The sequence below is a fragment of the Bombina bombina genome, chromosome 5 (genome assembly GCF_027579735.1).
Source record: "Bombina bombina isolate aBomBom1 chromosome 5, aBomBom1.pri, whole genome shotgun sequence".
In the NCBI taxonomy this organism is placed as follows: Eukaryota; Metazoa; Chordata; class Amphibia; order Anura; family Bombinatoridae; genus Bombina; species Bombina bombina.
Genome location: NC_069503.1, coordinates 560,841,045 through 560,855,528, shown reverse-complemented (window position 1 = coordinate 560,855,528; position 14,484 = coordinate 560,841,045). Strand labels below are relative to the sequence as shown.

Sequence of the window (14,484 nt, the reverse complement as noted above, 5' to 3'; positions counted from 1 at the left end):
CTGTTCCTTCAACTGCATCACAAATAGTAGGTGATAATTACTGCCACAATAATACAGTATCACCCATCGCAGGTTTCCATGACTCTAGATTTATTAGAAATCTCTTGGGTCTATCGTTTTTATAACCTTATAGAATCCTCAAAAACAAAATCATACCCCCTGGGTCTTCATAATAGACTCTCTAAGGAGAGATATTTGGCTCCACAAGTCCAATGCATAACAGATCATCAGTAACCCTCTATAGCTAACAGATCTCTCGAGGGGCCAAAGAGACAGTCACTCACCAATATAGCCTAGGCCCCCTTCACGGTCCCACTACTCCTTCACTGGATTGGTACTCAGTTAGCATCCCACACACGCAGCTTTTATGACATCACGGAGCCAGTTACCATATATACAAGCATATCCTGGGTCACTACCGCCTAGTTGAGAGCTCCATATACCTCTGCCAATATATATAATCAGATTCTAAGTATAGTAGGGCCTCAGAGTGGCTATGGATATTTTTAGAGTAAATCAGACTCCAACCACTTTTTTGCCCACCCCATTAAGTTGAGTCTAAGAGATCAATAGAGTTCCTATTAAACTATAATAACAATACCATACCTCTTACACATCTAGACACGCCCCCCCACCTATTCCACCTATTCCCCTTTTTTTTTAACCAGAGCGGCTCTTGTCCGCTGAATCCCCTCCCCCCAAAATAAAACCTTCTCACTAACCCCATCTTGCCATAAGTCATTATGAATAAATACACCACTCTAAGGCCTCCACAGTAAGATGGGGATTATCCTTATCCTCAATAAGCTAAAGGTCATAAAATGAGGTTGTTTTTTTTTCTTCATATGCTCCAGCTAACCATTTTAGCTTCATGTTAGTCTTGCATTTCTACCTTCATTCCTATATACTATGCATCTTGGACATAATCTTGAATCCTTAGCCAGAATTTACTTCTGCCATGTTAGATTTGTGGTTTGTTTAACCTATATAGTTTAAATTTTCAATCACAGACCTGTTTTGTATCTGGACATATGCTCTGTTTACATGTTATTGTACATTACCTCAATAAAAAATTTATTTAAAAAAAAAAAAAAAACCATGCACAGTGAGATAAATATCAAATTACAATTTATGTTTCTAAAACATTTTTAGGGACTTTTCCATATTGATGACATGTTTTAGGTTTCAGAGCGGTGAGGTTTTTAATATCAGGGCCTATATCTGCATACCTCAGGAAGTGAGGCATGCAGTACTAGTACAACTTTGCTGGTCTTTAAAGGGGTTAAATAGTCTGTGCTGATTGCAAAACTACCTACAGCTGGCAGGCAGATAGAGCCAGATGCTGAGCCAGCAGAGGCAGCAGGTCTCCAGATAAAATACTGAGCCAGAGCACTTTAGTGGCACATAGGGGAAAGCCACAAGACTTTAAATCAGCAGAACTGGGGACAATTGTGGGCATGGACTTGGCATAAGCCAACTTTGCAACAAATCACAAGTGCTTTCCCAAAAAATATTGGACACCTTTGCTCCTAACACCTCATAGTTCCCTTTTTCAATATCCCTCGCACTCCATTTTAGCTCCTCTGCAGCCTCTGTATTTTTGTGGCCTAATCTCATACCCAGGGCCTGCTCAAGACATTGTGCTGCCTGGGTCTGATAATGAAATTAAACCCCTCCCCCCTACATTTAAAGGGATATGAAACCCAAAGTGTTTCTTTCATGATTCAGGTGTGATTTTAAACAACTTTCCATTATACTTCTATTATTTAATTTGTTTTGTTCTCTTGGCATCCTTTGTTCAAAAGGATACCCAAGTAGGCCAAGGAGCTTCTTATTGGTGCTTGCACATATGTATTTCATGTTATTGGCTCAACTGGTGTTCAGCTAGCTCCCAGTAGTGCATTGCTGCTTCTTCAACAAAGGATACCAAGAAAATTAAGTAAATTAGACAAAAGAAATAAATTTGAAAATTGTTTAAAATAGTATTTTCTATTTAAATCATGAAAGAAAGAAAAATTGTGTTTCATATCTCTTTAAAAAGCCTGCCTGGTGTCTGCAGGCAACCTGAACCTGAACCAATTCTTATGCAGTGTCTGGTGTGGGAGAGACGCAGGAGAGGACTGGCACCTTTTGGCCCAGGTGGGAAAAACAACCACATGGTTATGCAAAACAAATAAATATGTACAGTGTATAAGTAAACAGAGGTCCCCTCTGCCTCACACACACAGCCCCTTTCCCAGTACCTTATATACAGTATATTATAGAGAATACATATATAAAATTATAGAGTGCATTGCAACTCCTGAGCAGAACTTGGCCAGTGAGACCATAGCTGATAATCACAACCATATCAGCATCACATTCGCTACAGGTTTCTTTTTTCCACAGTTGCAGGATCTAAAGTTTTACCAATTACAGCATTTTACTATTAGACTGGCATGTCCTTTTAATGAAATCAAACAATATTATTAATTCTGGCAAAAATAAAAGATGTATTGCCTGGACCAAAAGCAGAACATGTTTTAAAACAATAAGTAGGGAGATCAGTCAAAATTAATGAGGTAATTTCTTAAATCCTGAAACATAAGTCAAAGCAACAACTGATCAAAATATAAAGCAGCGTAGAGGAGATCACACAGTTAAAAACAAACTCTCACAAGCGGTCTGAAAAATTGGGCACATTTAAAAGTGTTTACTTATTGTAAGATTTTAATAGAGTAGATTAAGCACTTTAAGATATTTGTTAATAACTTAATAATTTACATGTTTGAGGTTACATACATATAATTAATGGTTAAGCCAACTATTTAAAATGTCAGATAAAAGTAAGATAGTCCCTCTCTAGAACAATGCAATGGGTAACCCTGCAAATGTAATGCTGACCCTAGGTCTGACCTCCTGTCCTGACCCTGTCTGTGCTCTCAATCAGAGCCACACAGAACAAGAGGCAGGCTAATACTTCTCTCATATGAAAAAACTGAACAGTGCCCTTATGCTTGCATCAAAGTTTCTTGCAAATCACAAGGGGTTAAAAGATATTGGAAAAACTGGTAATCCAGGTGTGGATATCTTTTGCGGTGACACAGATATTTTTCACTTGTGTATAAATAAATATTTTTGTAGCAACTGTACACCTTTTAAACCACTCCTGACCTTGTTATATTAATATTGAAATGTCCCACAAGGTATGTATATGCTGAGACAAAATATAACGGTGTTTGAAATTCCAATATACTTAAAGGCAAAACATTCACTCACCCTTCTTCTTGTGGTGCAGGGGCTGAGTACTCTTACCACAGTAAGTGTCGACTTCGAGAAGGCTTGTGTATCACAAACAGGAGATGTGCCCGCCAGACATATAGATTAGCCCTCCAGACGTATAGATCCCTGATGTCTGTTAGATAGGGGGAATGTTTGCCTGCTGCTGGAGGCGGAGAGTGCCATGACAGACCGCCAAACTGTTTCACAAATAGAGAGCTTCCACAGCAGTGGAAAATCCAGCATGGAATGGACCGAGAAAAGTAGAAGTTAAAATATAAACTTTATTAAGTATGCATTAAGAAACCTGTGAGTGTTCACAGTGAATCAACCTATATCACAGCATAGATAGAGTCAGCCTAATAGTCCAACATTACACGCTCCAACATGTTTCGTGCTGCAACAGCACTTTGTCAGGGATAATACTTCTCTCACCTCTATATACCGTTCCGCAGGCAGCAAAGCTAGATCTGTCACATGATCACACAGGAATGTGTGTGTAGTTGTAGCATAGAGAGGGGTTCAGTTATTATTATTGTCCAGTAGCAGCAGCTTAGCCCTACATGATATAGCTCTCCGTTAGAACATGACCCTTACACTAACACCCCCTTCCTCCCCTGCAAATAGCTTACACTCACAGTGCTGGAACTCTGTCAGGCTCCCTGTGTGAACCGAGAGACCACTGAGCACAGATGAATTACATCTCTCTGTATTATTTCCAGGACTGTTAGCCTCCCAGCACTATATATGCAGTGCTCTTAATGGCCACTACTACTGGACATGTTGTAAACACTATGCCCATGCCTTTAGCCCAGTCAGCCCCTGTAAAAAAAGGGCAGCAGTGCACCACTAAAAGATTACCTGATTTTTTTCTACAAAGATGCAGCCTGCTTCTCCATGCCTGCCGCCATTAGAGGGAGGCTAGTGGGGAGGAGGCTGCACGTTATTGGTGGTCAGGGGTGAGTAGTGTGCGACTGGGGGGCAGCATGATTTACTTGTGCTGATAGCATGCATTATTGTCCATTTTTTAAGACAGTGACTCCGCTGCCCAGTAATTAGAAATAAAATGACCACTGCTGCAACACAGTCATAGAGGTATATTTATCAAGCTCCGATCGCAGCTTGATGCCACGTGCCACGTGATGCCAGAAACAGCAGTTATGAAGCAAGCAAGCAAGACCACTGATAATCTCCCTCAATCTGGGGCTCCACGCAAGATCTCACCCCGTGGGGTAAAAAATTATCACAAGAACGGTGAGCAAAAATCCCAGAACCACACGGGGAGACCTAGTGAATGACCTGCAGAGAGCTGGGACCAACGTAACAAAGGCTACCATCAGTAACACACTACGCCGCCAGATCCTGCAGTGCCAGACGTGTCCCCCTGCTTAAGCCAGTACATGTCTGGGCCTGTCTGAAGTATGATAGAGAGCATTTGGATGATCCAGAAGCGGATTGGGAGAATGTCATATGGTCAGATGAAACCAAAGTAGAACTGTTTAGTAGAAACACAACTCGTCGTGTTTGGAGGAGAGAGAATTCTGAGTTACAACCAAAGAACACCATACCTACTGTGAAGCATGGGGGTGGGAACATCATGCTTTGGGGCTGTTTCTCTGCAAAGGGAACAGGACGACTGATCCATGTACATGAAAGAATGAATGGGGCCATGTATCGTGAGATTTTGAGTGCAAACCTCCTTCCATCAGCAAGGGCATTGAAGATGAAACGTGACTGGGTCTTTCAGCATGACAATGATCCCAAACACACCGCCCAGGCAATGAAGGAGTGGCTTCGTAAGAAGCATTTCAAGGTCCTGGAGTGGCCTAGCCAGTCTCCAGATCTCAACCCCATAGAAAACCTTTGGAGGGAGTTGAAAGTCTGTGTTGCCCAGCGACAGCCCCAAAACATCACTGCTCTAGAAGAGATCTGCATGCAGGAATGGCCCAACATACCAGCAACAGTGTGTGACAACCTTGTGAAGACTTACAGAAAATGTTTGACCTCTGTCATTGCCAACAAAGGATATATTGAGATGAAATTTTGATATTGACCAAATACTTATTTTCCACCATAATTTGCAAATAAATTCTTTCCAAATCAGACAATGTGATTGTCTGGATTTGTCTCCACATTTTGTCTCTCATAGTTGAGGTATACCTATGATGAAAATTACAGGCCTCTCTCATCTTCTTAAGTGGGAGAACTTGCACAATTGGTGGCTGACTAAATACTTTTTTGCCCCACTGTATATATATATATATATATATATATATATATATATATATATATATATATATATATATATATATATATATATATATATATATATATATAGTATGAACTAGTTTTTACTTAACGGGACATTAAATCCATTTTTTTTTTCTTTCATGATTCAGATAGCGAATGCAATTTTAAACAACTTTCTAATTTACTTCTATTATCTAATTTGCTTCATTTTCTTGATATACTGCATGTGACAGTCCTTGTAAGGACTACATTTCCTGATATTTTAATTATACATAAAATTTAAACTAATGAAAAGAGAATGACATGTACAGAAGAAGGGTGAGGCCCAAAATAACTTTTGACTGCCCATGGTTCAGATTTTTTGTGATGGCGGATTGTGGTGGTTTAGGAGTTAATATTGATTAGGAGTTTTAGCTGTGAGCGAGTGTGATGGGGCTTGTGGTGGTTTTAGGGTTAATATCAGTTATGGGGTTTTGTGTTGGTATAGTGATTTTTAAAGGGTTAATAATTTAAAGGGCAGTAGATCAGGAATGTTTTTTCTCTTATTTTTTGGTAACTTTACAGGAAACTGTGTTAGTAAAAACTACTTTTATGCTAGCACAATGAATAACATTTTACAAAATTATCACAAGACAACAAAAAAGTCTGAAGTGTTTAGAATAACAAAGGTTAAATATGTCAATTGGAAACCTCAACGGTAGCATAGGAAATGTGAAAGCAAATGGTAAATAAAAAAAATAAGTTTAAATATAGTAGTTAAACAGATATCCTTGATATGTGGTGGTGAGCAAATGTCAGGGAAGCAGAAGAGATTTAAAATTTAGATGAAAACGTAATGCAGTCAATTGAAATAAAGTAAGGATATGCATAAAAGTTAATGATTAAACCAGTTTTATGTCAGTGCAAGTAGAGAAACAAGTAGCTGTAGTGGGTGACTGTTTTAATGCAAATATATATATATATATATATATATATATATATATATATATATATATATATTCTTTTGTTTTTTAATTCTTTCCCCTCATTTTTTTTTTGCAGTCGTGTTGAATTGAAAAGACTATGTGAGATATTTACAAGAATGTTTGCAGACCCCCATAGTAAGGTATGTTTTAGTTTACAGTATTTATATCATGGTGAATGTTAAGAATGCTGTTCATTGTGGCTATGCTTTAATGGTCATTAAAATCTATTGTCAGATTTAAAACTATTCGCTCAACAACTACATGCAGAAAGATAAGTGCTCAACCAGTAACGAACAACAGCTCAGTAGCTTGTCCTAAAGCAAGTTATCATCTAGGAGCAGCTCTTTTAGCCCAATTGTGCTTTTCACAGAAGAGAACTTTCCTGAAGTATATCACGCCTAACAAGGTCAATCCAGCTCCAAAATACCAGGCAATACTCTAAACAAGTAACATGGCATCTCCAGTCAATTGCTTCAGCCTTTGGTCAGTTTTTTTTATTATAACCCTGGGGATGTCTCCCTAAGGGTGATGGGGGAAACCAGACATGAGCTCCCTGCCTAACATGCTTAGAGGGTTATGGCTGTACCTCACTGACAAGGCCCACAGAAGGCCAAAACGATTGTCTGGGGTTGCCAAGTTCCTTATTCAGAGGAGGATTGCCTGGCATTTTGGGACTGGACTGACCTTGTTAGGTGGGATCAGACTGATATACTTCAGGAACGTTATTCTCTGTTGAAAGCACAGTTGAGCTAAATTAGGCTGCTCCTGGGTGGTAACATGCCATAGAACATTCTACTGAGCTATTGGTTTTGTCTGGTAGAGTGCTTTTCTTTCTGTATGTTTTTGTATTATGACACTGGGGAAGTTTTTGGTGGAGACCTGGTGGAACCTAGACGTGGACGCCATGACCGATTTGCTTAGAGCTTTTTTTCTGTATGTTTTTATTCACTAAAAAAAATCTAATTTATTTTGTGAAATGATGATAATTCACTGACCTCCATAACATATGAGATATATTTGCCACAACTAGGAGAGCTTAAAATCCCTCCCACTTCCCTTCTGTCTCTTAGATTTGTTCTTGGCCTCATAGGAGAAGGTTGAGAATAGAGGTTGTTCCAGCTACTTGCTTATGGATTTAAATTTGGTAGCTTAGTCCGATATGAGACCCAGAGTGCTTAGGGAGTATAATTTACAGAGAAGATATCAGAGAAACTTCCCAGCAGCTGAATGATGCAAAGAAATAGGAATACCCTGCCATGTGCATAGTGTCCCCCTGAGGGACATAGGTGTTTCCTACTGCAATCATCTGCAGTACTCGATACCTGCACTGGATGAGTTTTCTACTGGATACAGCTGCAGCTGCATTGCAAAGGATTTGACATGCCTGGTAAGCTAGTAGAGGGGTGTTGCATAAGGCGAGTGACTTTACACAGCACACACACACCCCTGAGGCTATTTGTAAGTACTCTGACAACAAGTACATCATAGCCAGGGGACTTAGCTTGTTCTCCTCATGACACACTTTTTTCTTTTTTTTTTCAATTTCCTACCAACCTATTTTTATCATGGACATAGCCAAGTAACACTGTTGCGCTTCACAGCCTTCTGGCAGCTTTGGGGAAATATTTATGGCACTTTTTAGAAAATAGGTGCCTGGCTCTTTACGACAACCGTAAGTGCAATAGAGGAAACTCTGGTTGTGCAGGGGAGTATGTTGTTATGAGGGAAGAGTATTTATTATGCTTGATGCACATTATATAATTGTATTACACTCAAAATGTCTTTCAAACTTTCTCTGAGGTAAACTGGCTTCTCTACCGTGGTAGCCCCGTCCCCTCAGCTTCCCGGGCCTTACTATCCACTCAGGGACACTTATTAGACAGAAATCGGCTCAGGAAATTATAGGGTTGTATTTTGTAAAATCTACTTAAAAAATAATTTATTTTCCTAAGCATTTCCCCTTACAGAGGAGCTGCCAGGTAGTTACTTGGGCTATACTATGAAACCTGGGAGCATACAATGCAATTTTAATAAATGTGTCAGAGGAGTTTTCTTAAGCTTAGTGTAGAATTGTCTACCAATTTTATTCTTTGTGCATGTCTGGTATCTTTACATACTCTGCCATTACACACTATGTGACAAAATGATTATGTCCCCAATAAAATAACCCCCCTTTACATACATTACATTTGTTTTACAAGCTTGTTCCATTATGTAAGGTCAATACACTCTGAGAAATATTTACCTCGGATTGTGCATGTGATTTAAAGGGACAGTCAACACCAGAATTTTTGTTGTTTAAAAATAAAGATAATCCCTTAATTAACCATTCTCCAGCTTTGCATAACCAACGCTGTTATAGAAATACACTATTTACCTCTGTAATTACCTTGTATCTAAGCATCTGCAAATTGCCCTTTATTTCAGTTCTTTTGACAGACTTGCATTTTAGCCAATCAGTGCTCACTCCAGGGTAACTTCACGTGCATGAGCTCAATGTTATCTATATGAAACACATGAATGAATGCCCTCTAGTGGTCAAAATGAATTGAGATTAGAGGCAGTCTTCAAGTCTAAGAAATTAGCATATGAACCTCCTACATTAAGCTTTCAACTAAGAATACCAAGAGAACAAAGCAAAATTGGTGATAAAAGTAAAATGGAAAGTTGTTTAAATTACATTTCCTATTTAAATCATGTAATTTTTTTTGGACTTGACTGTCCCTTTAACCACACCCTTTTAACTTATTTTAAGGAATTATGTAATGGCTATGTTGCTCAGAACCTACTGAGTATAAAGGCTGTGACACACTGCAAGCGATGCGGCGCGAGGCGAAGCAGTTGCTTTGCATCGCTTCTGAAGTTCAAATATTTCATCTCTGAGTGCTCAGCTATGCGACCTGACGCAGCAGAATGCTCAGAGATGAAAATACAGGACACACTGAGTGTGCACAGCCGCATCTACACGCTGTGCACAGCTCCGCTTGCAGTGTATCACAGCCTTAAGAATAGCTAGAAAGACTATGGCAACATAATTTGTGGCTATTATTATTGAGTTTTATACTCTTATTAAACCCTCTGCTAATAAACCACTAGTAATCATTTAATGATCTGATCACATACTTCTATGCAGTAGAGGTGTGCATCTTCACTGGTCTCACGATTTGATTACGATAATCCTGTCAACGATTTGATTCTGCGATGCATCAAGATTACTACCCATAATTTTCATGAACTTGTTCTATTCCATATATATATATATATATATATATATACACTGTGTGCAGAATTATTAGGCAAATGAGTATTTTGACCACATCATCCTCTTTATGCATGTTGTCTTACTCCAAGCTGTATAGGCTCGAAAGCCTACTACCAATTAAGCATATTAGGTGATGTGCATCTCTGTAATGAGAAGGGGTGTGGTCTAATGACATCAACACCCTATATCAGGTGTGCATAATTATTAGGCAACTTCCTTTCCTTTGGCAAAATGGGTCAAAAGAAGGACTTGACAGGCTCAGAAAAGTAAAAAATAGTGAGATATCTTGCAGAGGGATGCAGCACTCTTAAAATTGCAAAGCTTCTGAAGCGTGATCATCGAACAATCAAGTGTTTCATTCAAAATAGTCAACAGGGTCGCAAGAAGCGTGTGGAAAAACCAAGGCGCAAAATAACTGCCCATGAACTGAGAAAAGTCAAGCGTGCAGCTGCCAAGATGCCACTTGCCACCAGTTTGGCCATATTTCAGAGCTGCAACATCACTGGAGTGCCCAAAAGCACAAGGTGTGCAATACTCAGAGACATGGCCAAGGTAAGAAAGGCTGAAAGACGACCACCACTGAACAAGACACACAAGCTGAAACGTCAAGACTGGGCCAAGAAATATCTCAAGACTGATTTTTCTAAGGTTTTATGGACTGATGAAATGAGAGTGAGTCTTGATGGGCCAGATGGATGGGCCCGTGGCTGGATTGGTAAAGGGCAGAGAGCTCCAGTCCGACTCAGACGCCAGCAAGGTGGAGGTGGAGTACTGGTTTGGGCTGGTATCATCAAAGATGAGCTTGTGGGGCCTTTTCGGGTTGAGGATGGAGTCAAGCTCAACTCCCAGTCCTACTGCCAGTTTCTGGAAGACACCTTCTTCAAGCAGTGGTACAGGAAGAAGTCTGCATCCTTCAAGAAAAACATGATTTTCATGCAGGACAATGCTCCATCACACGCGTCCAAGTACTCCACAGCTTGGCTGGCAAGAAAGGGTATAAAAGAAGAAAATCTAATGACATGGCCTCCTTGTTCACCTGATCTGAACCCCATTGAGAACCTGTGGTCCATCATCAAATGTGAGATTTACAAGGAGGGAAAACAGTACACCTCTCTGAACAGTGTCTGGGAGGCTGTGGTTGCTGCTGCACGCAATGTTGATGGTGAACAGATCAAAACACTGGCAGAATCCATGGATGGCAGGCTTTTGAGTGTCCTTGCAAAGAAAGGTGCCTATATTGGTCACTGATTTGTTTTTGTTTTGTTTTTGAATGTCAGAAATGTATATTTGCGAATGTTGAGATGTTATATTGGTTCCACTGGTAAAAATAAATAATTGAAATGGGTATTTATTTGTTTTTTGTTAAGTTGCCTAATAATTATGCACAGTAATAGTCACCTGCACACACAGATATCCCCCTAAAATAGCTATAACTAAAAACAAACTAAAAACTACTTCCAAAAATATTCAGCTTTGATATTAATGAGTTTTTTGGGTTCATTGAGAACATGGTTGTTGTTCAATAATAAAATTAATCCTCAAAAATACAATTTGCCTAATAATTCTGCACTCCCTGTATATATATATATATATATATATATATATATATATATATATATATATATATATATATATATATTCATTCACACACACACAGTTGTATGCAAATGTTTAGGCACCCCTGACAATTTCCATGATTTTCATTTATAAATAATTTTGTGTTTGGATCAGCAATTTCATTTTGACCTATCAAATAACCGAAGGACACAGTAATATTTCAGTAGTGAAATGAGGTTTATTGGATTAACAGAAAATGTGCAATATGCATCAAAAAGAAATTAGACAGGTGTATAAATTTGGGCACCTTTGTCATTTTGTTGATTTGAATACCTGGTATATTTTATGCCACCATTTCACCGCCAAATGCGAGCAAATAAAAAAAAAACTTTACATTTTTCACAATTTTAGGTTTCTCACTGAAATTATTTACAAACAGCTTGTGCTATTATGGCACAAATTGTTGTAAAAGCTTCTTTGGGATCCCCTTTGTTCAGAAATAGCAGACTTATATGGCTTTGGCATTGATTTTCGGTAATTAGAAGGCCGCTAAATGCTGCTGCGCACCACACGTAAATTATGCCCAGCAGTGAAGGGGTTAATTAGGTAGGTTGTAGGGAGCTTGCAGGGTTAATTTTAGCTTTAGGGTAGAGATCAGCCTCCCACCTGACACATCCCACCCCCTGATCCCTCCCAAACAGCTCTCTTCCCTCCCCCACCCCACAAATGTCCCCGCCATCTTAAGTACTGGCAGAAAGTCTGCCAGTACTAAATAAAAGGAGTTTTCTTCTGTTAAGTGTGATCAGTCCACGGGTCATCATTACTTCTGGGATATTACTCCTCCCCAACAGGAAGTGCAAGAGGATTCACCCAGCAGAGCTGCATATAGCTCCTCCCCTCTACGTCACTCCCAGTCATTCTCTTGCACCCAACGACTAGATAGGATGTGTGAGAGGACTATGGTGATTATACTTAGTTTTATATCTTCAATCAAAAGTTTGTTATTTTAAAATAGCACCGGAGTGTGTTATTACCTCTCTGGCAGAGTTTGAAGAAGAATCTACCAGAGTTTTGCTATGATTTTAGCCGGAGTAGCTAAGATCATATTGCTGTTCTCGGCCATCTGAGGAGTGAGGTAAACTTCAGATCAGGGGACAGCGGGCAGATGAATCTGCATAGAGGTATGTAGCAGTTTTTATTTTCTGACAATGAAATTGATGAGAAAATCCTGCCATACCGATATAATGTCATGTATGTATACTTTACACTTCAGTATTCTGGGGAATGGTACTTCACTAGAATTACACTGTAAGAAATACATAAAGCTGTTTAATAACTAGAGATTATGTTTAATGTTTTTGCTGGAATGTAAAATCGTTTTCATTTGCTGAGGTACTGTGTGAATAAATGTTTGGGCATTTTTTTTTCCACTTGGCAGTTGCTTAATCTGTTTTTCTGACAGTTTCTGTTCTCCCTCACTGCTGTGTGTGAGGGGGAGGGGCCGTTTTTTGGCGCTTTTTCTATGCATCAAATATTTCAGTCAGCAACTCATTGTATTCCCTGCATGATCCGGTTCATCTCTACAGAGCTCAGGGGTCTTCAAAACTTATTTTGAGGGAGGTAATTTCTCTCAGCAGAGCTGTGAGAATTATAGTTTGACTGAGATAAAAAACGTTTATTCTGTAATTTGTTTCCTGCTTTCAGAATTTGTTATCTTTGCTAATGGGATTAAACCTTTGCTAAAGTTGTGTTGTTTACAAGGATTGAGGCTATAACTGTTTCAATTTATTAATTTTCAACTGTCATAGATCTTCTGTGCTTCTTAAAGGCACAGTACATTTTAATATTATTCTAATTGAATTGTATTTCCAAGTTGCAAGTTTATTTGCTAGTGTGTTAAACATGTCTGATTCAGAGGATGATACCTGTGTCATTTGTTGCAATGCCAAAGTGGAGCCCAATAGAAATTTATGTACTAACTGTATTGATGCTACTTTAAATAAAAGTCAATCTGTACAAATTGAACAAATTTCACCAAACAACGAGGGGAGAGTTATGCCGACTAACTCGCCTCACGTGTCAGTACCTACATCTCCCGCTCAGAGGGAGGTGCGTGATATTGTAGCGCCGAGTACATCTGGGCGGCCATTACAAATCACATTACAGGATATGGCTACTGTTATGACTGAGGTTTTGGCTAAATTACCAGAACTAAGAGGTAAGCGTGATCACTCTGGGGTGAGAACAGAGTGCGCTGATAATATTAGGGCCATGTCAGACACTGCGTCACAGGTGGCAGAACATGAGGACGGAGAACTTCATTCTGTGGGTGGCTGTTCTGATCCAAACAGACTGGATTCAGATATTTCAAATTTTAAATTTAAACTGGAAAACCTCCGTGTATTACTAGGGGAGGTGTTAGCGGCTCTGAATGATTGTAACACAGTTGCAATACCAGAGAAAATGTGTAGGTTGGATAAATATTTTGCGGTACCGACGAGTACTGAGGTTTTTCCTATACCTAAGAGACTTACTGAAATTGTTACTAAGGAGTGGGATAGACCCGGTGTGCCGTTCTCACCCCCTCCGATATTTAGAAAAATGTTTCCAATAGACGCCACCACAAGGGACTTATGGCAAACGGTCCCTAAGGTGGAGGGAGCAGTTTCTACCTTAGCTAAGCGTACCACTATCCCGGTGGAGGATAGCTGTGCTTTTTCAGATCCAATGGATAAAAAGTTAGAGGGTTACCTTAAGAAAATGTTTGTTCAACAAGGTTTTATATTGCAACCCCTTGCATGCATTGCGCCGATCACGGCTGCAGCGGCATTCTGGATTGAGTCTCTGGAAGAGAACATTGGTTCAGCTACTCTGGACGACATTACGGACAGGCTTAGAGTCCTTAAACTAGCTAATTCATTCATTTCGGAGGCCGTAGTACATCTTACTAAACTTACGGCGAAGAATTCAGGATTCGCCATTCAGGCACGCAGGGCGCTGTGGCTAAAATCCTGGTCAGCTGATGTTACTTCTAAGTCTAAATTGCTTAATATACCTTTCAAAGGGCAGACCTTATTCGGGCCCGGGTTGAAAGAGATTATCGCTGACATTACAGGAGGTAAAGGCCATGCCCTGCCTCAGGACAAAGACAAAGCCAAGACTAGACAGTCTAATTTTCGTTCCTTTCGTAAT

At 39.5% G+C, this 14,484-nt stretch overlaps 1 protein-coding gene across 1 annotated transcript in view; it reads left to right on the top strand.

Moving 5' to 3' along the window:
• The window catches only part of LOC128661553 (CLIP-associating protein 2-like), an 898,219-nt gene that overhangs the window by 614,653 nt on the left and 269,082 nt on the right, over window positions 1-14,484 (top strand). The window contains exon 19 of the mRNA XM_053715796.1: window positions 6,550-6,613. Within this exon, the coding sequence (XP_053571771.1) occupies window positions 6,550-6,613 (64 nt within the window). The remainder of the gene's footprint in view (window positions 1-6,549; window positions 6,614-14,484) is intronic.